The following is a 25,243-nucleotide window of genomic DNA, read 5'->3' as shown; positions in this document are numbered from 1 at the left end:
CCAGATTTGAAAAAATTATTTTAAATAAAACTTCCTAGCTAACCCAACTGAATTAATAACCAAATCAACAGATACCCCAACAGCAACTGAACTGGCAACCCTTTTCAAAGAGAAGTAGACCATATGTATCAGAAGTGACACTAACAAAGTCTGTACCAGGTTCTGTGGATGATGTCACTTGGAGAATACCTGCTAACAGGTAAGTATCTTTGCTTAATCCACTGATGTATCATATCACAGCTTGCAACTTCTGCTTTCATAACTAATTTATTTAAGCTTTCATCAATAGCCCTTTGTCTCTCCCAAAAATTTATTCCAGCAGAATAATTCTTCATCTCCTAAAAAACCCTGGGAGGGCAGAAGGGGAGAGAGTGATTCAACAGCAAATACTGTATATCCTATATAATAAAACACTAGCCGCGCATGCGCACTCAGACATGCGTGATCTGTGATCCCTGATCTGTGATCCGTAGGTCCGTGGTCACAGTGCGTATGCGGCAGCCAGATCGGGAAAGCACAGCACAGCTGGCGACTCCCCCTCCCGCCCTCACTCACTGCCCAAACCACCACCTTCTCCTTCTTGCCGGCTCACCCGCCTTTAAATGGAGAGAAAAGCGCTACACCGCGCTAACGCTGGCTTTGCCGTCTTCTGTCCACTGCGGCCCGCCCTCTCTGACTACTTCCTGTTTCCGCTAGGGTTGGCCGCAGTGGATAGAAGAGACCGAAGCCAGCGGCTGTAGCCGCCGATCTCTGTTCCTCCAGCTGGGGGGGGGGGTCTGGGAGGAGAGGGATTGCGGCCGCTCAGCGCCCCCACCGAGGAACCCAGCAACTTTCTGCTGCCCGGGACCCAAGTCATTTGCTGCCCTCCCTTCCCTTCCCGCGGGCCCGACTGGCGATTTCGTGTGCAGCAGTCTTCACACGCTGCTTTGGGCCCTTCCACTGCCCTGATTTGCTCTGCCGCATCTCTGATGATGTCATCAGGGACGTGCCAGAGTAAATCAGGGCAGTAGAAGGACCTGAAGCAACATGTGAAGACTGCTGCACACGCTGCTTGAATCGCCATGTGTAGTTGGGCCCGCGGGAAGGGAAGGGAAGGGGAGGCGGCAAAGGACTCAGGACTGCGTTTGTAGTCGCGACCGCGGGAAGGGAAAGGGGGTAGAAGAAACGCTAATGCTGCTGCACAGGGAACTGGTGTGGGGGGAGGGAAATGGAAGGGGGAGGGAATGCTGCTTTGGACAGACAGAGGGAGGAAAGGAGACAGAAAGAAAAGAAGAAAGACACAGGGGCAGGTGCACAGGGAACTGTTGTGGGGGAGGGAAATGGAGGGGGAGGGAATGCTGCTTTGGACAGACAGACAGAGGGAGGAAGGGAGACAGAAAGAAAAGAAGAAAGACACAGGGGAAGATGCACAGGGAACTGGTGTGGGGGGAGGGAATGCTGCTTTGGACAGACAGACAGAGGGAGAAGGGAGACAGAAAGAAAAGAAGAAAGACACAGGGGCAGATGCACAGGGAACTGGTGTGGGGGGAGGGAATGCTGCTTCGGACAGACAGACAGAGGGAGGAAGGGAAACAGAAAGAAAAGAAGAAAGACACAGGGGCAGGGAGATACACAGAAAGACAGACAGACAAAGGGGGCCAGGGACAGAGACAGACAGAAAGAAAGAAAGACAGCGGGAGTCACGTCAGGAGGGGTGCGGGATGCGGCAGAGGGAACTTTTCCAATGGGTGCAACTGGGCAGCTGTCGGGAACCTCTGATCAGGGGCAGAGCAAGGTAAGTGTATCATAGGGATAAGAAGGAGGAGGGGGGAGAAAAAGGAAGGGACGCCTACTGCTGGAGAAGGAAAGAGGTGCTGATGGACAGGAGGGGTGAAGAAAAAGGAACGGAGGCCTAATGTTGGACAGGGGGAGAAGGAAAGAGGTGCTGCTGGACAGGGGGGAGGTAAAACAAAGGGAGAAGAGCTGCTGCTGCATAAGGAGAACAGTGAAGGGGTGGTGGTGGACAAAGGGGAGGTAAAAGGAAGGGAGAATGGACAGGGGGAGCAGGCAAGGGGTGGTGATGGACAGCCAAGGAAAAAGAAAGACAGAAAGAAAGAAAGCGGCTAAGGAGAGAGAGAGAAAGAAATAAATAGACACACACACACATATATTGTTTATTGTTTAATTAGTTTTTTGATTAAACGCTTTATCGATTCTGCAAAGCGTTGTACAAAGCATTAAATAAAATAACATTTCAACAAACAAAATTACAATAAAACATACTTTCAAAAAAAGAACTACAAGACAAACTACTACACATACTAGGTTAATTAAGGACGAACGAACAGAAGACACACAAAGGAAAAAGGGAAGAAATACAATAGCTATAGTAAATGAGAGAAACATTAAGGGTAAGCACAAAAGGGCAGGAATTAATAGAAAAAAAAGAAGACTAAAATAACTTTAGTTAAAATCAGCTTTAAAAAAAAAGAATGATAAAACTTTAGTTAAAAGCATCTTTAAAAAGAAAACATTTTAAGTTGCTTTTGAACGTTTTTAAAGTATTTTCCGTTTTTAGATACAGCGGAAGAGCGTTCCAAATCGTAGGAGCTGTTACGGAGAAAATAGAGGTTCGACGTGTGCCAATTATTTTTAAGGAAGGGATAACTAGATTAGACTGGGATATGGATCTCAAAGATCTCGGTGGGTCATAGGGAATCAATACTCTATCTATGAAAGCTGGGGAATTAGTCTGCATAGTTTTGAATGTCAAAAGGGCTATCTTATAAGTTATCCTATGTGAGATTGGTAACCAGTGGGCGTCTTTTAGCAGAGGGGTAACATGGTCATACTTAGTTGCTCTGGAAATTATCTTGATGGCCGTATTTTGAATTAGCTGCAGACGTTTCAAATCTTTGTAATATATACCTTTTAAAAGCGAATTGCAATAATCTATTTTTGAAATTATGAGTGAATGAATCAAAATGTTGAGAGAACTGGTGTCAAGAAAAGGGGCCAATGATCGAATCATTCTTAGTTTGTAAAAACAGTTTTTAACCAGAGCACTGATTTGTGGACGGAAAGTAAGCTTATTGTCTATAAGGACCCCTAAGATTTTTATAGTTGAGGTTGTTATGAGTGGTATTCTAGCACCCGTTAATGTAACGGGCTATAAGACTAGTACTCGAATATAAGTCGATCCGAATATGTCAAGATTCCTATTTTCTCTCCAAAAAGGAAGAAAAATGGTTGATTTGAATATAAGTCGGGTGGCTTAATATTCAAGTGCCCTGCCCAGTCAGGCTCTGCACACAGCCTCCTTCCCTCCATCCCCTGTCAAGCTCTGCACCCAGCCCCCTCTCTGCCAGGCACTGCACCCAGCCCACTTCCCTCCCTCCCCTGTAAGTCTCTGCACCCATCCCCCTTCCCTCCCACACCTGTCAGGCTCTGTGCCCAACTCCCTCCCTCCCAGGCTCTGCACCCTGTCCCGCCTCTGTGTCCTGTCCATCGTACCTTCTCTGCCCATCCAGGTGGTCCAGAGGTGCAGCAGGCAGGAGCAAGCTTTCCGTGCTCCTGCCCTGCTGCTAACCCATTTGGTGAGTGGATGCCACGAGTTTGGTTTCTTCAAACGCTGAGCGGCATCGAGCAGGAGCTCTCTTTGGCACAGCTGCTCGGTGCATAGCAGCTTCCTGACTGGCTCCCGCAAATTCTCACCAGTCAAGAAGCCGCTCAGCGCAGAGCAGCAGTGCCAAAGCGTGCTCCTGCTTGGTGCCAGGGCCGGATTAACAGGTAGTCCCAGTAGGCAAATGCTTAGGGCCCAAACTTGTCAGGGGGGCCTGCTGAACGAGGGCAACCAACAGCGACTCAGCAATTTTTATTTCAGATGGTAACCGGCCCCAGCCCCAGCCCCCCTCCTCCCACTCCCAGTAGAGTCAGCATGGCGTGCATGGGCTCTTCCCACCTCCACCACACAAATCAGGGGGGTCGCATTGGGCCATCCTTCTACCTGCTCAGCATCTGCTGGTTCCCGCATTTGTGCTGCCATGGTGACAGTAAGATGCCAGACGGCTTGACGCCGCTGCACGCTGAGACTGGGCTGGGCTGCTTCAGCTCGCCCGTCTTCCCATGCTCGGGCTCAGTGTTTGAGTCAGAGGCCGATCTTTCCAGAGCCTGGCCTGCACCAAGACACGCTCCTAAGGCAGTACAGCTAGCGTGATAGTACAGCGCCTCTGGCCGAGGGCTATGTGGAGCACCAGGTGGGTGATGGCGAGACGCTGCAGGGCATCACGCTTAAGTACAGAGTGACGATGTAACAAATAAAAAAGCAAATAAACTTTTATTACTAATTGCATATTTTTGCGGAGAACTTGAGAGAGAAGGGGGCAGATGATGGAAGTGGGGACTGGGGGAGTGGGGAGAAGGGGGAGAGAGAGAGAGAAGGGGCAAGTGGAAGTGGGGACTGGAGAAGGGGCAGATGATGGAAGTGGGGAGAAGGAAAGAGATAGAGAAGGTGCAGATGATGGAAGTAGGGACTGGAGAAGGGGTACATATGATGGAAGTGGGGAGAAGGCAAATGGCTATCAGTTGAGACAAGAGGGGAGAGCAAATGCTGAATGGAAGAATACATACTTAATGATGCAAATGCTGAATGCAGAAAGAGAACACATACTGAATGGAAGCACACATACTGGATGGAAAGAGGGGATAAAGAAAAAGCATATGCTGGATGGGGGGAAGAAGACAGAGTTAGTGAGATGGTGGAGGGGTGAAGGAAAGGGTTGGCAAGCTGTGAGTAGCCACAGTGAAAAGAGGGAAACTGAGGACTGAATAGTAAGAAAAGTTTAATTTAGGTGGAGGCAGAAAATAGAGAAGGAAGACCAGAGAAGAAAAGGAAAGGGAAGAGAGAGGAGAGATATATGCCAGAGAATGGGGAAGGAGGCAGAGATATCAGATCTTAGTGAAGGAAATAAGAAGAGAGAGATGCTAAAAACTAGAGGAGAGAGGGAAGTAGAGATGGAAGAAGAGAGATGCCAGACCATGAGGGAACAGAGATACGATGATGGATGCCATACCAAGGGGGGGAGGGGGTAGAGATGGAAGGGAAAGGCAGACAGTTTCTGGAAGAGGCATAAAAAGAGAGCACATGCCATATAGGAGAGGCAGAGAGAGGAATAGAATGACGAGAAGATGAGGAAAGCAGAAACCAGACAACAAAGGTAGAAAAAAAAATTCTATTTGTTTTATTTATTTATTTTTTGCTTTAGGATAAATTATTATTGTAGCTGTGTTGAAAATCGTTTATTAATAGAAAATGTTTATTGGACTAATTTTAACACTTTTTTTTTACTAATACAGAGACCATAACTCATTTCCTCAGGTCAGGACAGGGATACTGTAACAGCAGTATAGTTTACTGACCTGAGGAAAGAGGTTTTAACCTCTGAAAGCTAATTAAGAAATGTATTAGTTCAGTAAAATGATGGGCACTACATTTTCTTCCTGCCATATTCCATGCCTCCTACCCAAATGCAAAATATAAAATGGTGGGCTTCCCAAAGCCCTGCCAGCTGAAGATCTCTTCCTCTAGGATAGAAGGGGGAATTTGTTCAGAGATGTTTGGAGGTTGCATAGAAGAAAAACTGTACACTGGCACTGGTTTGGTAATCTTTGTTGTTTGTTTTGAATTTTAAAATAAAAGAAATAAAGAAGTAAATAAGAAAATGGGGGTGGGCATGGTGTGGCAGGGGGCCCGGTGGACTTATGTGCCTAGGGTCCCTCGACAAATTAATCTTACTCTGCTTGGTGCTGCTCAGTAGCTGAAGAAACCATCAGCTTTCCCACCTGCTCCAAGACATGTGTAAATGCTGGCTAGCTGCTCATTATGACCTGGGATTTCCACCAGTGATCCAAGTGGTGGAAACACAGACCTCTGAGGTGTTTACCAACAACTCAGAACTCTGTTCAGAGTTTTACAATCCATCAAATGTGTGTAAGTACAAGGAAATAAACGTTTGTTGCAAAATTGGCACTTAATGCATAAACATGCTGGCACACACAGTACCATGGCTTCAATCAATCACGTAACATGCACTGTGTATGTGAAATTTTAAGGGTGTAAATCTCACACAATTGATCATCATTATAATAGTTAGGGGTTAAGCCTTGACAAAGCTGAGAAAGTGAAACATGTTGGCATGCAAATCTCTAGCCAGAGACCACATGATCTAAGCTAAGTATATACTTAAAGCATTTTTTAAAAAAGCTAATATAGACAAAAGTAAAAGTAAAAAATAAAACAGTTAAGATTTAGAAAAGGAAAAGGGACCCGATGACGAGCTGACTCGTAAAACTTAAAGCAATGAGATATTATTGAACTCTAAGTGGTGCCGCTGAGGATCCTGTAAAGAATTTCTATATATAAGGGTTGTAGTCAAATAGTGGATAAGTTTCACTGCTATTTTGATGATCAGTTGTGGCATCATAAAGGTCTGAGTAAAGTCTCTCTTTTTCTGGATGTGTAGATTTATGAAATTTCTGTTCACATTAAATGCCATAACAAATATATGTACAGTATATTTACCAATAAATATCCATATAAGTATTTTGCTAAAGAAGAGAAGAATTGAACACATCCCAACCTGAATGTCTCAAATGATATCTCAGTGATCGATGCAAATGATTTTGGTCTGCTATGCAGAAAACTGTATTTAAATGTATTTATTTATTTCAGAAATAGGAAGCTGCTACACTGCAAAAGTACACAAAGTAAATCATTGTGATTGTTTTAAAAACTGGCAAACAAAAATGTATTTATGGGCCACTTTTTTTTTTTTTTTTCAGCTGACGCAGTAGCAAATATTTGTGTGAAAATTTGCTGCCCAGCTCTTTGCCATGGGTGGCTAACATTTCATGTGAAAGGCCCAAAAACACGAGAGCAAAACGTGGATTAATATGCTAGCTACCCTAGTCTTGATATTGCACCAAGGGGCCCAGACTAGGATCCATGCGCCAGGATTCCTTTTGAAACCTTGAATCATAGGCCCAAATCTGATTAGTAAGATTCATCCTTAAGCAGTGAATATGACTTCATCCCTTTGGGGGCTGTAATGGCTGCCTCCACAGCATTCTCAGCTGATCAAGGTAATGGAGACTCAGGTTGAGGTTCACAACAAGTATCTTCCATCTATTGCTACTGGGCTATTCCCAAGAATATGCCTTAAGCAACATTATTTTGAGGACTTGGGATATATTTCTCCTTAAGCTATACTTTAGTCTGGATTCAGTAAATGGCACTTAAAATTTGGCACTGAAAAAAAACAGCGCCAAGTGTAATTTTATAAAGGGCACACAACCTTTAGAGAATCACACTTAGTGCCGATTCCTGCACCTAATTATAGACGCCAGACTTTATGCCTCTTGAAACCTGGTGTAAGTGCTGGTGCCCAAATTAGGCATATTCTATAATTCTGCACGCAGCTTTTCAGACTGCGCTGACACATCCATGGCCACATCCCCTTTTGAGTTGCACACTAGTAGAGTGAGGTTCCAAGCCTTGTAGAATAGCATACAGCCAGTTGTGTGTGCAAATTTTAACAAACATCGATTAACATCAATAATTGATTGTTAGCACTGAATGATCAATTAATCTGTACATGCAATTCTGGGTGATAGTGTATTTCCTTCTACACTCGAAGGGAGAGCGGCACAGTAGTTAAAGCTGCAGCCTCAGCATTCTGAGGTTGTGGATTCAAATCCATGTTGCTCCTTGTGACCCTGGGCAAGTCACTTAATCCCCCCCAAGACCCCAGGTACATTAGATAGATTGTGAGCTCACCGGGACAGACAGGGAGAAAAAATGCATGGGTGCCTGAATTAAATACATGTAAACCATTCTGAGCTCCCCTGGGAGAAAAATATAGAAAACTGAATGAATGAATACAGTCATTACAAATAGGTTGAATTTGTATATTATGAAGAGACAAAAGTAAGAATGAGCAATGGACTTCCAAAACAAGATGACCAGAAACAAAGTGTATTAGTTATGTGTGAGAAGTTGAACCAATAAACTTTTTGTTCCCAGTCATCTACTGGGTCCTCCTTGTTTTGGAAATCCATTGCTCACCCCCATTTTTATATCTTCTTGCTATTGCCTGTGTGGGTGGTTTTTCTTGGTAATTTGCTCCTCTTGAATTTATATTATGGGCTTTGTTTATCATCAGGGCTAGCTCTAGACCAGGGGTAGGGAACTCCGGTCCTTGAGAGGCATATTCCAGTCAGGTTTTCAGGATTTCCCCAATGAACATGCATGAGATCTATTTGCATGCACCGCTTTCAATGCATATTCATTGGGGAAATCCTGAAAACCCAACTGGATTACGGCTCTCGAGGACCGGAATTCCCTACCCCTGCTCTATAACATAGTTGCAGCTCTAGCACAGTGACTTTCTCCTTCTGTGTCTAGAGTCTCCATCTCTTTCTTTCCAATTCTTTGCCCAGCACTAGTATTCTCCTCTGTGTCCTCTCTCCCCCATATGATGTGGAAAGGGAGAAGGGTCCCAAGCATTGCAATGCTGCTTCCTTGTGACCCTGGGCAAGTAACTCGGTCCTCCATAGCCCCAGATATGTTAGCTAGATTGTGAGCCCACCAGGACAGATAGGGAAAATACTTGAGTATCTGATTGTAAAACCGCTTAGATAACCTTGATAGGCGGTATATAAAAACCTAATAAACTTGAAACTTAAACTTTTTGGTATACACTTGCAAGCCTCCAAAATGGGCCCTATTTTTATTTTACACTACAGGACAGTTAAAACATTTTTAATTGAGATATTCAAAAAAAATCAGCTCTTCATTGAAATTTTTTTTTCTTTTAATTTATCAGGAATTTGAAAAAGACTTCATTGATTTTAAAGACAAAATATTGGATTTTGACCGACGACTTGGGTCAATACTTTGCATAGCCTTCAACGACTGTTCTGGTTTGGAAGCTGTGTTCAAGGTATGATCACTATTAATGGTTTTTGTCTGTAGAAAGAATGCAGTGTAACAAATTATGCTGCTTTCTATCAGAGCTTAGTTTTGTTGACTATTTTACATACATTGGAGAATGCTTTAAAAATATCTCTTTATTTTTGTTTTTTAGTTTCATAATATTTCCTGTACTTTTGTGGTCGGTTGTAATTTGTTTCACTTTTGTCTCAGATTACTACCAAAATCTAAAGCGTAATGAAACAAATGAATGTCTGGATGCAACAATTTAAACTTAAATTTAATTCAGACAAAACAAAGGGGTCCTTTTACAAAGGCGCGGTAGCGGTTTAACGCGCGGAATACCGCAAGTTAAACCACCTGCCGCGCTAGTACCTAACGCCTCCATTGATGAGGCATTAGGATTTTAGGCTGCAGTGGGGGTTAGCTCGTGATGAAATGTCCGACGTGCTAACCCCCGTAGCACGCCTTGATAAAAGGAGCCCAAAGTTTTTTGTGGCGTCTTCTAGCAAAGTTCCTTTCAAACCTTTTATTACCATAAATTCAACACATCCAATGATTAAAATATTTGAAGTTACTTTAGACCAGCACTTCACCATGAAAACTCAGATAGGTGCTGTAGTACGTAAAGGTTATTTTACCCTATAGAAACTGTGAACTATTAGATCTTATTTTGAATTTGCTGCTTTTAGATTATTGGTTCAATCGCTTTTATTAAGTCTTCTTGATTATTGTAACATTATTTATCTGACAATTACTAAGAAAGAATTAGCAAGACTTGTATTAGTACAGAACACAGTGGTCAGAATGATCTATGGCTTGAAGAAATATGATCATCCTTTTTATTGTGAGTTGCACTGGCTGCCTGTGGAGGCTCGGGTGTTGTTTAAGTTGGGCTGTTTTTGTTATAAAGCTCTTTATGGTACAGCCCCCCTTTTATTTGGTTAACAGATTTTCCTTGGCTTCCTACAGACATATTAGAAGAACCCATCCTTTGTTTAATTTTCCTTCAGTCCAGGGTTGCAGAAGTAAAAAAATTTCTTAACCACACTTTAGCATCTCGAGCTGCCTTTCATGACAAAGAATTTTGAATTTTACTGCTCGCAGCTCCTTATAAAGATTTTAGAATACAATTGAAAACCGTTCTATTCTCTAAGCATCTGACTAACTAAATCACTTTATTCCATGTATTATGACTATTAGTAATCTTTTGTAAACTGCGTTTTTACCTTTTGTTGTCTGGTCATTTTTCAAATCATGTTGGTCCCAGGCTCTGCAACAAACGTCTTCTGATAACTTTTTTTGCCAGGGTCTCTTGCCCATTTGTCGTTTTCTTCTTTCTCCGTGGTAACCATCCATCTTCCATTTCTGTTCTCCCCTTCCATTTCCCTTCCCTCCCCTGGAGGTCTGGCATCTTTCCTTTTTTCTGCCTCTATTCCCATAGCTGCAGCGATGGACCCCCACCATACCCAGATCCACCATCTCTCCTTTTCTCAATTACCCTTTCATCCAGCATCTCTCCCTCCTTCCCTACTGGCTCTCCCTTTTGCTTTCTAACTACCCTCCTATCCAGTATCTCTATCCCCCTTATACCATCCCTTGTGTCCAACTTCTCTCCCTTTCTGTTCCTTCTCTCCCTAAATCCCATTGTCTACAATGTCTCTCCCTCTCCTGTTTTTAGATCCATTATTTCTTCTATCCCACCCCCATCTTCCCTCTCCATGATCTCCCCCAAGTCCATCTCCCCCCTCCACCATCCATCTTCCCTCTCCACCAAGTTCATTTCTCCCATCCATCTTCTCCCCATCTCTCCTCCAGTCCACCAACTCCCCCAAGTTCATCTCCCTTCTCCCTCCATCTACCTTTATTTTGACGTTACAACATGTTGCCGGTGGCGGTAGTTATTTAGCGATCCACTCCTGCCACCACTCGTTGCATCTTCTTTCCACTGCGGCCCGCCCTCAGTGAAAATTTCCTGTTTCTGCTTGGGCGGCCGAATGGAAAGAAGACGCCCGGAGTAGCAGCAGGGTAGTGAATTGCTTTTGCCTGGCCAGGGGGGAGAGGAGAAATGCTAACACCCAGGAAGGAGAGAGCCTTGCTGCCGCCGATCTGCACGCAGAGACCCGTTTGGGATTTCCCTCTGCCAACGGTCCTTGCTTCTGATGTAACTTTCGGTTTTGCAAAACCGGAAGTTACATCAGAAGCAAGGACTCCAGTGGCAAAGGGAAAGCCCGAACAGCTCTCTACCAAGGGGGCCGACGAATCGGTAAGTCCGATTTTCTTCAAAAACAAATCGATTCACCCGAAGTGAATTGGTGAATCGATTCAAATTGCTAATCGGACAGCACTACTCCCTAGTCCCTCTAAACAGTTGCCCACAACAAGCCTCCTTGCTATTTGGACAAATGTAGTGGAAAACTTCCAAATGCTGCCTGTTTGAAAATCGGGATTTAGACATTTTCAGCAGATGGATGTGCTTTTAGTGATTTTGAGTCATCTGCTTTGAAAATGAGCGCATTAGCTACCAGAATTCTTGAAAAGCTCAAGATGTCTGATTTGTCTACTTTATAAAAGACAGAAAATAACATTACCTTTTTTTCCCCAACAGTTATTGGCCATGTCTGGTTACTTTCTGGAAAGACCTGTTGTCATGGATAGTTTTAGTCCAAATTACATCATTTTATTACAGATGTTTGATGAAGAACTAGATAAATGCAAACAATTGTATGATGAGCACCTTAAGATGGTATGTAGTGAAGAAGAAATACAGATTTTTATTTTTTACAAGTTTCCCCAGTTTGAAATTTTTAAAGTCTTTTCTTTCATGCTTATTGATGTATTGAGGTAGAATGAGCTTTCTAAAAAGATCTGTCATTTGGAAAATAATTTGGAATGCTCACCCCTCCTTTCATTTTATACAAGGGATCTGTAGAAGGCTTTGAAAATGAAGGAAAAAAATACTGGTGTGCAATCAAAACTCAAATCTTTTACCAAAGGCTTCCTGACTATCTATGGTTACTTGATCTCTTTTGTGGTGGGTTGAAGAATAGAGGTAAAAAAAGACAAAATTGTTAGAATTCAGTATAATTCTTTTTCATATGAAATTAGTAAGAAGACTTTATTGTTGTTGATGTCTTGGCCTGGCTTTAGCACTTTCTTATGTAATTTCAATTCAAGCCATATCTAGCTCAGTTCACTTCCCTTCATTATTAATCTGCCTTTACAATTAATCACAGTAACAGACCTCGGCACCCTCTGAAATTCAGTATACTTATATACTGTGCCTGGCCAATAATTTAGTCTATTTTGCAATGACTATCAATCCTCTGTCTTTCTCTACTATCCTCCCCAGTGTGTGTGTTTATCACTATCTATGCATTATGACCCCCCTTCCCCCCCCTTCTCTGGCTGGTATGAGGACTAGAAACTAGGCTAAGGTATCAAACCAAATTTTGGGGTGGTATGTGCAGATATTTCTTACAAACATTTTTACATATAGCTTGGATCATCCTCTGTGCCTTGAGTAACAAAATCTTCTGGTGATGCAGCAGGGTTGCAGCTGCACCTCAGTTTAAAGTTCTAAAACCTGCACTTTGCCATTATTTGGATTTTTTTTTTTTTCAATGATTGAAAATCAGCAAATTTATATTCTGAATAAGTTATAAGATTACTAGAAGCCAGTGAAAAGATGACTTGCTTATACTTAGATTTTTAGCCGCTATATGGATAGCATCAAGTAAAAATCCATCTAAATGGCCCCATACTATTTATTTAGTATAAAGGCCTGCTAAATTGCATGTCTAAACAAAATGAATAGTATCTATTGTAACTTCATTACATATATATACAGTATACAGTGCCACTGAATCTACAAATTTAGCTTAAGCACCAGAAAACTAGCCCCAGACAAACAACTGACAATAAAATGGGTGTGACATAAAATGGATTGCTGAAACTTTAAAATTGCTTGCTGAAAGTTTGTGATTCTCTTGATTTTCTTATACCTAACATGCAGGTGAAAACTGGGAGTGAAATAATAAACAAGAATATGCCATTAACCTCAGGAAACTTGAAATGGGCAAAACAACTTAAAGAACGCATACAGAGATTCTGGTCAAATCTCTCATGTATTCACCACCCGTAAGTTTCTAATTTCCTTTCATAACAGAAATGATTTTTGTTTTGCTGTGGTCTTTATGAGCTAGCCCTAGGAGCCAGCTTTGTGGGTGCTTAAGCACCCCCAATAGTAAGTTGACTCCTTGAGTCTGTCCAGAAAATGGTAATTTCTGTTGGGTTTATCACCCCCAATCATTTTGAAAAGCTAGCTCCTATGGAACCAGTTGAAATTCCGTCATGGGCCATCATATGATTGCTTAAATGCTTTACATTCCTGTTTATATTAATCAGCAGTGCATATAATAATTTTATTTCTTATGTACCGTTATACCATAAGTTCAAAGCGGTTTACAACAAGTTACATACAATGAGAGTAAGAGATGTTTACAACAAGAAGTAAGAGATGTTTACAATGAGATACATACAATGAGTGTATGAGATGTAAGGGGAACAGAAAAAGTACTTTCTGGGATACAAATTGCAAATGGAAGAGAACCAAGATAGTTTGAATCAAAAGGAAGTATCTATTCAGAGATTGGGGTGCAGGGGAAAACAATTTGGGTGGAATACCTTTACAAATAGGAAGAAGGATGAGTTAATCTAAAATCGAGAGAATTGGGGATTGGGATGAGGATAGCTGAGGGGGATTGGGCAAGAATTAGGAATTAGAATTTGTTAAAGAGATGGGTCACTGAAAGTAATGTTAAATGGTATAAGTTAGAAAATGTATGTAGTGTACCAAATAGCTCTAGGCCAGTGGTCTCAACTCAAACCCTTTGTAGGGCCACATTTTGGATTTGTAGGTACTTGGAGGGCCTCAGAAAAAATAGTTAATGTCTTATTAAAGAAATGACAATTTTGCATGAGGTAAAACTCTTTATAGTTTATAAATCTTTCCTTTTGGCTAAGTCTTAATAATAATATTGTAATTTATATCTAAAGAGACATATGATCAAGAAACTGTTTTATTTTACTTTTATGATTATGATAAACATACCGAGGGCGTCAAAATAGTACCTGGCGGGCTGCATGTGGTCTCCAGGCCGCAAATTTGAGACCACTGCTCTAGGCCGTTGGGCATGAATAGGGTTATTCACTGCTTCCATGGACCTGTAGTTTTTTTTTTTTTTCTATAAGAAAAGCAGGATTACAGCTTCATTAATCAAATGGGGCAAACCCAGGACACATTCCCTCCCCTGATATTCAGCTGGCAGCATTCTGACCATCACCAAATGAATTAGCCTCTAGTATTCAGTGCTAGGCCATTTCCAGGCACCAGCACTGAATATTGGGGGCTGAATGTGGGTGGGAACACAAAAGCTGTCCTAAATTAGGCTGCTTAGCATCACAAGTGCTATCCCGCAGAGGAGAGAATCCTGCATTCACCGTGGGCCTCATCTGGGGCAGCCTCCTTGGAGCGGCTGGGGCACGGGCAGTGTGTCTGGGAGGGAATGCATGGATGGGAGAACATCGCAGGGGAGGAGACATAGGCATCCTGGGACTGTCTGCCAAGTCTCTTCCCTGAAGAAGCCCTTTCTGGAAACGTCAATCGCTCCTCCTAAACTTACTTGCTCCACTTCATCACTGACGCTGAAACCGTGGATTGAAGACAAAGTTTTATTTTATTTTTCTTTCCAGCTTATGATTTATCTTTAATCTTATCTATTGTTTTGCCTTTGTTTTGTTCTATTTCTATCATTTAAATTTCTCCAGAATTCTACTGTTCAACGGCTCCCCCTTCTGCTTCTATTCCTTTCTCTCCTCTCTTCTACCTTCCAAAGTATTTAGATCAATGCTGTCTTGTTAAAATGTTTATTTTATTTTTATTTTTCCTCTATCTCTACTTTTCACTTCTCTATTACCCTCCAGGTACTTTAGTTAGATTGTGAGCCTTCGGGACAGTAAGGGAATTTTTCAAGTACCTTTCTTATTTCTAATCTTAATGTATATTTTCTGTAAACCGCTTAGAACCTAACGGATGTAGCGGTATATAAGAAATAAATTACATTACATTTACATTACATTTACACCTGCATAACTATATTAAAATAACATATTTTCAAGTGCTGTGATCCCCCTCCTAGCCCCCATGGCTGCACTAAGTTTCACCCCCTCCCCCAAACCCAGTGCTCATAGTTATGCCTTCTAATTCCTGGTGATCCAGAGGGTCATTAGGGGCAGAAATTGCCCCTAGCGACCTTCTAGAGCACCAGGGATTAGAAGGTAGGCCCAGCCAGGGGTAGGGGGGAGATGCTTATCTAGAGCACTGGGGTTTGGTGAGGGGGCAAATATTTCAGGGGGTGGGATGAAACTTGGCTCAGGGGTGCGGTTGGGGGGGCGGGGAAGGAGGTGGATCATAGCACATGAAAAAGATTATTTTTTTAGAGTTATGTGGGTGCTGGCCTGATATTCAGTGCTGGCACCCACAACATTAAGTGGCCTAATTTAGGGCAGCACCCGCATAACTCTGGGCTACTCCCTAACACTGCCCCCATTACCACCCCTAACCTGCCCATTTGTTTTTTGAACAGTTAGAGGCAATATTCAGCAGCATTGCCTGGTTTAGTGCCGCTGAATTTCGACGGAGAGGGGTGTGTGTGAAGGGGGAATAAGCGCCCCCAGGGGATTTAATAAGGCAGGAACCTGCTTCATTTATGAGATTATGTGACATATTTAGTTGAAACGGCCAACCTCCTGCAATAGTAAATCTAGTATTATATGTGTATATATGTAGGACAATTGATTTGGTATAAACGTGTGCATATAAGTAGGATGATCAATGGGCCAGTAACATAAGTAGTATAATAGATTATGGCATAATCATGCTGGTATTAATAACTCTGTAATGAACACCACAGAGCTTCGTGTATTTCAGTAAACTGCCCATGTATTGTAATACCTCACAGAAGCTTTTTATAACTCTGTATGGTAACATCTCTACAGAAGCTCATGTAGCTTAACACCTTTATAGAAGCTCATGTACACCGCTCTGAATTGACTCCCTAGTCAGTAGTGGTATAGAAGCTCTCAATAAGCATAAACCCTTGCTTTATGTACTGCACTGATTGCTGGTAGAGATTCATATTCAATTTAAGATGTGTTGCTTTGAAGAATATGACCCGTATATTTGATGGGTCACCTACAACAATATAAACCTAGTCTTAAATTATGGTCAAGTGCTATCAGAAGTTTAGCGCTGCCTGCTATTAGGGAGTTTTGTCTTGATTGGATGCCAGTGCCTTGTTCTGATGTGGCGCCTGGGTTGAAGAAAATATTACTGGGGGGGGGGGGGGAATTTAAAGCAATTCAGGATTCTTACGTTTCGGAAGCAGTTGAAGACCTGGTTATTTGCAAAGTATTTTTCTTGCTTGTCTTAAAATTAGGATTAGGGAGGGAAGAAGGCTGTTTTGTGAAGGGTGTGGAAGGGTAAGATGATAAGTAAATTATTATTATTATTATTTTTTCACATATTTGTACTCCTGTGTTGTACTGGTAGAGATGTGTAATGGACTTTCTGGCTCCATTAGACTGATAGGCCAGCTGCAACAATTTCGTAAAGCCCTGAAAACTCTGCTGTTCACACAACATTTAAATGGCTTAACTATAGTATCAAAGATAATCCAGCTTTTTTTCTTTTATGCTCTCTTTCTTATGTAATAACTAGCTGATGCCCCGGCGTTGCACGGGTATTAAATTATAGCAATAACACTGTAAATGGATTCAAATAAAGATACTTTATAGTGGTGAATGAAATTATTTGTTTACAGCTTTATAAAAAGTACAATATTCAAATTATAATGTGAAATATTTGACAAAATGAATATAATACAACTAACACAAAACTTGATTATAAACAACAGTTTTAGTTTCACCTCCAGGAGCAAGAACATATAAATTCTTGGGTGAAGAGACCCCCAGAACATATCACCCCAGGTAGTGAGGGATCTGCATACCAAGTTTCGTTCAAATCGGTCAAGCCGTTTTTGATTTACTGTGAGAATGGCAGCTGTTTACATTTTTTTGAACATATAAATTCTTGGGTGAAGAGACCCCCAGAACATATCACCCCAGGTAGTGAGGGATCTGTATACCAAGTTTTGTTCAAATCGGTCAAGCCGTTTTTGATTTACTGTGAGAATGGCAGCTGTTTACATTTTTTCCATTGACATGAATGGGTGAAATCTGATTTTCTGTTTGTAGCTCCGCCCACGTGTGCAGGTGGGCCGCAAGACCCCCAGAACATATCACCCCAGGTAGTGAGGGATCTGCATACCAAGTTTCGTTCAAATCGGTCAAGCCGTTTTTGAATTACTGTGAGAATGGCAGCTTTTTACTTTTTTTCCATTGACATGAATGGGTGAAATCTGATGTTCTGTTTGTAGCTCCGCCCACGTGTGCAGGTGGGCCGCGAGACCCCCAGAACATATCACCCCAGGTAGTGAGGGATCTGCATACCAAGTTTCGTTCAAATCGGTCAAGCCGTTTTTGATTTACTGTGAGAATGGCAGGTGTTTACATTTTTTTGAACATATAAATTCTTGGGTGAAGAGACCCCCAGAACATATCACCCCAGGTAGTGAGGGATCTACATACCAAGTTTCGTTCAAATCGGTCAAGCCGTTTTTGAATTACTGTGAGAATGGCAGCTGTTTACATTTTTTTCCATTGACATGAATGGGTGAAATCTGATTTTCTGTTTGTAGCTCCGCCCACGTGTGCAGGTGGGCCGCGAGACCCCCAGAACATATCACCCCAGGTAGTGAGGGATCTGCATACCAAGTTTCGTTCAAATCGGTCAAGCCGTTTTTGAATTACTGTGAGAATGGCAGCTTTTTACTTTTTTTCCATTGACATGAATGGGTGAAATCTGATGTTCTGTTTGTAGCTCCGCCCATGTGTGCAGGTGGGCCACGAGACCCCCAGAACATATCACCCCAGGTAGTTGGAATTACTGTGAGAATGGCAGCTTTTTACATTTTTTCCATTGACATGAATGGGTGAAATCTGATTTTCTGTTTGTAGCTTCGCCCACGTGTGCAGGTGGGCCGCGAGACCCCCAGAACATATCACCCCAGGTAGTGAGGGATCTGCATACCAAGGTTCGTTTAAATCGGTCAAGCCGTTTTTGAATTACTGTGAGAATGGCAGCTTTTTACATTTTTCCCATTGACATGAATGGGTGAAATCTGATGTTCTGTTTGTAGCTCCGCCCACGTGTGCAGGTGGGCCGCTAGACCCCCAGAACATATCACCCCAGGTAGTGAGGGATCTGCATACCAAGTTTCGTTCAAATCGGTCAAGCCGTTTTTGATTTACTGTGAGAATGGCAGCTGTTTACATTTTTTCCATTGACATGAATGGGTGAAATCTGATTTTCTGTTTGTAGCTCCGCCCACGTGTGCAGGTGGGCCGCGAGACCCCCAGAACATATCACCCCAGGTAGTGAGGGATCTGCATACCAAGTTTCGTTCAAATCGGTCAAGCCGTGTTTGCGTGATCACGGCACATACACACATACACACACACATACATAACACACATACATACCTCCGATTTTATATATATATAGATAGATAACAATAATAATAACAACAATTTATATACCGCAGGACCGTGAAGTTCTATGCGGTTTACAATGATTAAAAATGTTACAGATTGAATGGAATAAACAAAGTACAGAATTAGTGATTGATAGTTCAAGAGATGGTTTGTTGAGGACTAAGATTGTATAGGTGGGTTTCCTAAGTATTTCAGGAACAGATGTGTTTTTAGGCATTTCCTGAATTCCCTATGTACTCTAGTCTTAATTACATGTGAACTGAGTTGAGCTGTTGGGAGATGACCCGGTATATAAATTGAAGACTAGATTAGACTAGACTAGATTAGATTGTAAGCACTAGCATTTTATAAGGAGAAGAAAAGGGACTGAAACTTGAATACTGCCTTTTTAAAAATATGTATCCTTCCGGAGGGGGGCGCTGTGGAGCCCGATTAGTATGGCTGCTTGAGACGTGTACTCCTGCTCATCATCAAGAATTTAGCAACTAACAAACTTGAATTCTGTACACACAATCTTTCAACTGACAAATTCTGATATCGGAAAATCTGCTTTATTGTCTGCTGATTTCATAGCTTTACTATGGCTGCTAGTAAAGTTGGAAAAAGACATAAACCGGAGCCTACCTCTCCTTCTAAAGCTCCACTTCCAACCTCTGATGAAACCGATTCCAGCTCTAAGGCTATAATGGATGAATTGAAATCTTTAAAAGAGTTGCTACTCGATACCAAGGCTGAAATCAAAGAAGATATAGAAGCACTTTCGTCTGAATTTATCTCTTTCAAAACACGAGTCCTTGTACTTGAAACAAAGATGGACGTCGCTACCAACAACGTGGCAGAGCTGCAGAAGCATGTGAAACGCATTACTGAACTTGAAAAAGAAATGGAAGATGCAAACAACAGATCTCGTTGCTGTAATTTACGTATTCTTGGTCTTCAGGAAGGGAACAATGATAAGGATCTACTATCTTACCTCATTGTCCTTATTCCAAAGGTATTGGATATAACTTTTGATAAAGATTTCGAAATTGAGAGAGCTCACCGCGTGTCCTCCCATCGGCATGGCGGCAACAAGTTCCCCAGACCAGTAGTTATCAAGCTCTTACGGTACCAGCAAGTCCTTGAGGTGCTGCAAAAAGCTAAACTCAAAGCTCCATTAATGCATGAGGGCCAGTCACTACTCTTTGTTCCTGATCTTAGTAAGACCACAGCACATCGGCGCAAACAATTACTGGCTTACCGACCTCAACTAAAGGCAATGAATGCAAGATTCGGCTTGCTCTTCCCTGCAAAAATGAGAGTAACCTACACAGTGGCGTACCTAGGGGGGGGCGGGCCGCCCCGGGTACCAGCCCTAAGGGGGTGTTCCCGGCCTTGCCGTTCAGTCCCCCGCCACCCCCGAAGGACCGCTCGCCCCACTGACCTTCCTGCACCACCTGTGAAGCAGCCCGCAGCAGGATCGCGAAGTCAGCGTCAGCATCCCTGCGCTGCTTCCTGCGCCGCGATCCCGCCCCTCCTCTGACGTCAGAGGAGGGGCGGGACCGTGGCGCAGGAAGCAGCGCAGGGATCGCTGACGCTGACTTCGCGATCCTGCTGCGGCTGTTCATAGGTGGTGCGGGGAGGCCAGGGGGGCGAGCGGTCCTTCGGGGTGGGTCGGGGCATCAGGCCTTCAGGGTGGGGCGGGCGGGCAGGCAAGCAGGCTTTCAAGGGGGAGGGGGTGACAGGCATGCAGGCAGGCCTTCAAGGGGGGACAGGCCTTCGGGGGGGGGGTGCAGACCTTCAAGGGGTGCAGGCCTTCAAGGGGGGCAGGCAGGCCTTCAGGGGGGTGCAGGCCTTCGGGGGGGGGTGTAGGCCTTTGGGGGGGTGCAGACCTTCAAGGGGGTGCAGGCCTTCAAGGGGGGGAAAGGCAGGCAGGCAGGCCTTCAAGGGGGGGACAGGCCTACAAGGGGGGGGGGGGACAGGCCTACAAGGGGGGGGACAGGCCTACAAGGGGGGGGGGACAGGCCTTCAAGGGGGGGTGCAGGCCTTCAAGGGGGGTGCAGGCCTTCAAGGGGGAGACAGGCCTTCAAGGGGGGGAAAGGCAGGCAGGCAGGCCTTAAAGGGGGGACAGGCCTACAAGGAGGTGGGACAGGCCTTCAAGGGGGGGTGCAGGCCTTCAAGGGGGGTGCAGGCCTTCAAGGGGGAGACAGGCCTTCAAGGGGGGGAAAGGCAGGCAGGCAGGCCTTCAAGGGGGGGACAGGCCTACAAGGGGGGAGAAGCTACAAGGGGGTGGTACAAGCCTTCAAGTGGGGGACAGGCCTTCGGGGGGGGGGGGTGCAGACCTTCAAGGGAGTGCAGGCCTTCGAGGGGGGTGGTGCAGGCCTTCAAGGGGGTGCAGGCCTTCAAGGGGGGACAGGCCTTCAAGGGGGGAAAGGCAGGCAGGCAGGCCTTCAAGGGGGGACAGGCCTACAAGGGGGGGGGAGAAGCTACAAGGGGGTGGGACAGGCCTTCAAGTGGGGGACAGGCCTTCGGGGGGGTGCAGGCCTTCGGGGGGTGCAGACCTTCAAGGGGGGGACAGGCAGGCAGGCCTTCAAGGGGGGGACAGGCCTACAAGGGGAAGGGACAGGCCTTCAAGGGGGGTGCAGGCCTTCAAGGTGGGACAGGCAGACCTTTAAGGGGGGACAGGCCTTTGGGGGGGGACCATGATTTAGAAGTACACGGAGGGAAGGGGGTGTTCAAAGAGAAATGCATATGCCAAACTTTGGGGGGGGGGGAAGAAATAATGGGTCTGAAAATAGAGGAGAGGGAGAGAGATGATGGACCATGGGATTTAGGGAGGGAAGGAACAGAAAGGGAGAGAAATTGGACACAAGGGATGGTGTGGAGGAGGGATAGAGATACTGGATAGGAGGGTAATTAGGAAAAGAAACGGAGAGATGGTGGACTCTGGGATGGTGGGGAAGGAGGGAGAGATGCCGGATGAAAGGGTATTTAAGAAAAGGTGGATCTGTGGAGGGAGATGAAAAAAAGGAAAGATACCAGACTTCCTGGGAAGGGAAGGGAAATGGAAAGGGAGGACAGAGTTGGCAGATGGATGGTTAGCATGCAGAAAGAAGGAGACCCTGGCAAGCAAGTTATCAGAAGAAAACCAGAGCCTTGGACCAACAAGATTTGAAATATAACCAGACAACAAAAGGTAGAAAAATTAATTTTATTTTCTGTTTTGTGATTATAACATGTCAGATTTGAAATGTGTATCCTGCCAGAGCTGGTGTTGGACTGCAAACGTGAGCTAGGATTTAACAGAAAGAGGAAAAGTCCTTTTTGTTTCTTTATTTTATTTACACCACAGCGCCAGTGTGGTTAGGAGAAGCCAAAGGGGGTGAAAAAGCTATAAAACCCACCAGGAGTTTTGAAAAAAATCACCCAACTGGGCAGGAAAATCGAATTGAAAAACCAATTCAATAGGGCTGAATCGAATCAAAATTTTTTTTTCCTGTATCTGGCAGCATTAGTTTGCGCTACTGTCTTAGACTTTAGGACCTGGGATTGGGGAGAGATGGCATCCTCAGTACTTTATAATGCAAGTGAAACGAGGATTTGGTCAGACTTTTGAAGGGTCTGCAGAAAAAAAATATTGTATAGGCCGGGGACATGAGACAGCAGGAAATGGGAACTTTTCTTCCTTCTATTTTTGTGAATGGAAAGGCTGAGGATGTTAGAGAGGTCAGTTAAAATATGTGCTTTATAAGAAAATATAATAATGTGTTTTATAAAGTTTATAGCATAGCTGGCCTACCCAGTGAGGTGTTCCTAGTGGTGATGGTGGCAGCGTGTCAATGTGTTGAGAGGAAGAGGTGGTCTGGGAAATTCTGCTGAGCAAACTCCGGGCCCATTTCCACCCCCCAGTTAGTCCACTCCACTCAACTGATTCACACACTGAGTGGGTCTTTGGGTGTTGTGTTGGGATCTCTTCCAGTGGTTTATCTCCTTCTAGTCCAAGGAAGGAAACTTTGTTATCCTTAGCATTGACCTACAGAATATGTTTGTAACAGCGCTGCTTGTGTGGCATTAGGCTATGTAGTGATCGAAAGAAAAAAAACAGACCTTTGCACATTTTTGCACTATATGGTGGGTGTATGAGGAGATTCACATTTCCTGCACAGCTAAGTCCATGTGAAGTTACCTTGTGCTGTATTTGACATCTAGCAAGGTCTCTGTTTGAAAGGAAAGATCTAAACTTAAAAATGAAGTGGCCAGAAGTTATGGTAAAAGCAGATAGTGTAGCTGGTTTTAAGAAAGATTTGGACAAATTCCTGGAGGAAAAGTCCATAATCTGTTATTAAGACATGGGGGAAGTGTCTGCTTGCCCTGGATCGGTAGCATGGAATGTTGCTACTCTTTGGGTTTTGACCAGGTATTAGTGTCCTGGATTGGCTACCATGAGAATGGGCTACTGGGCATGATGGACCATTGGTCTGACCCAGTTAGGCTATTCTTATGTTATGTTCTCATCTGTAGGGGCCTTTGTTTTCACTTCTTATTTTAATGTATTTTTTTTCTGGGAACTTATCAGTGTTTTTTATAATGGGAACAAAAATGGAAGAGAATTAATGTGTGTGGAATGGGGGGTAACTAATTTCTTCAGCTAAATAATTCAATCCACTTCAAACAGACATAGGAGAACTTGTGCACCATTCACACACCCTCCAACCAAAAACGTCAAAAGAAAAAAACTGTTCGACAACCTCCTAGCCATTCGAGCTGCAACACTCGACCCCCAACTCTACAACCAATTGATATCAACCACAGACTGCAAAACCTTCAAAAAGAAATAAAAACCCTTCTATTCAAAAAACACATAAAACCGAACTAACACAATCAGAACTGTCCCAAGCATCACCTGCAACTACTCCATATGTACTTCTAATGTCATGACAATTTAGACATAATTTATGTTATGTTATGTTTGGAATAATGGTTACATATATGAGGTTCAATAAAAGAAAATTTTCACTGCCTGTTTCTATTCTGACCATTTATTCCATTTCATGGTTATTGCAAAAAAAAAAAAATAAATTTTTTTACATGGGAGGGGAGGGGGGGGTGTCAAAAAATGATGGGCCCCGGGTGCCACATACCCTAGGTACGCCACTGAACCTACAACAACCAAACGAAAGATTTTCTGGAACCGGATGATCTTGCTGCCTTTATAGAACAAGCCTGTCCTACTCCCATTAATAAAGTGTGATTCCTGAACCCGTGCCTTGCTTCTTGACCCGCATGATTGTCTTGGCGTGTGGCTCCTTTCTGCTGCTTTCCGCTTGACTTCAGACACCATCGGACTTTGCTGTAATGTCTCTCAGTACTCTATTTATTGTTTACATACTCTGCTAAGTGCTGTCCCAGTATTTTTTCTGGACGAGCAAGATCAAGATCACACCTACTTTCACGTTGCCCTCATCTACACTAGCTGTTTTCTGCCATCGGATCGTCTTTCCCCGCTCACTAAGCTGAATCCCTCAACTGGTGATCTCAACCTGCCTGGACAATTAGTTTGATTCGTCTGTTTATTAGCCGGGTGGTTTTTCTCCTGCTGTCTTTTGCGTATTTGTTGTCTGTCTACTTCCCCCCTTATGTGTCTGCAAAAGCAGCTTTGTCTGCTGTTATACAAAACCCGATGTGTGCTGCAGGCTTATATTTATAGGTTTATTGTTTAATAGTAATATGGTGTTCCTGTGGTTGTGTCCCAGTCTCCTTAGATCTGTATCTTTGTGTTATTTATGCTTTTCTTTCTTTACTGTCTACTCGTTTTACTTTTGCTGTTTTCTTACTATTTCACTCTCAATGACTACCCTTTCTTCTTTGCCCTCCTCCATAATCAAAGCTTCCTATTACTTCTGCGCTATTGGCTGCCTCCTGTTGTCTCTGTAGTGTTTCCACGCCCACTTGCTTGCTTGCAAGTGTCCTTTTCTTATGTAGACTGTGTTCTTTCCACTCTTACTTTGTGTTATTGTGATTATAGAATTTCTGTACTGTTGCTTTTCATGCTGCTATGCCAGGCTTATAAATGCTGAGTGATCTTATGTAGTTAATCTCCTTGAGCACCTACAGTATTGGGTTTTGGTTCTGTTTTATTGCTTATTTCTTCTCCCTGTGTGACCTATCTTACACTCTGTTTCCCACCTTATTCTTAACTCTACTGAATGTTAATATCATGACTTCTCTCCATATGTCTTAAAATATTCATGTATCCTGGTACAATTTATTACACTTACAATTCTTGCTCACACACCACATAATTTCTACTTGCTTGCAGTGTCTGAATTGTCTGTGTTCCCAGTTCTTTTTTTTTGAGTTCAAACGTTTTTATTGGTTTTATGTATTGCTTCAGTTACAGAAAAGAAATAACAGGTAGATAAACATGAACACAATTCAGGGAATACATTTCAACATGTTATACAAGTATTAATAAAAAATAATAAGTGTGATGAGGATATCAAAAATCTCATTAGTAACAACTTCAATTATTACTACGTAATATATGTGCATAAGCAGATATCAGAATAGGTACAATTAACAAGGTTATATATGATGAGCATATCTACATACACCAGTTTG

General features: G+C 43.3%; 1 protein-coding gene across 3 annotated transcripts in view; it reads left to right on the top strand.

Annotated features, from left to right (window-relative positions):
• Positions 1-25,243, top strand: part of DNAH11 (dynein axonemal heavy chain 11) — a 596,997-nt gene that overhangs the window by 98,095 nt on the left and 473,659 nt on the right. For 2 of the 3 annotated variants that reach the window (XM_033930891.1, XM_033930892.1), the window contains 3 exons: positions 8,862-8,978; positions 11,577-11,714; positions 12,984-13,108. In XM_033930891.1, the coding sequence (XP_033786782.1) occupies positions 8,862-8,978; positions 11,577-11,714; positions 12,984-13,108 (380 nt within the window). Of the gene's footprint in view, positions 1-5,062; positions 5,196-8,861; positions 8,979-11,576; positions 11,715-12,983; positions 13,109-25,243 lie in introns of those variants that run through there. The other variant, XM_033930893.1, reaches the window with a different exon arrangement.

The sequence above is a fragment of the Geotrypetes seraphini genome, chromosome 2 (genome assembly GCF_902459505.1).
Source record: "Geotrypetes seraphini chromosome 2, aGeoSer1.1, whole genome shotgun sequence".
In the NCBI taxonomy this organism is placed as follows: Eukaryota; Metazoa; Chordata; class Amphibia; order Gymnophiona; family Dermophiidae; genus Geotrypetes; species Geotrypetes seraphini.
The sequence above is the reverse complement of the archived record's forward strand: the minus strand, read 5'-3'. Positions and strand labels throughout refer to the sequence as shown.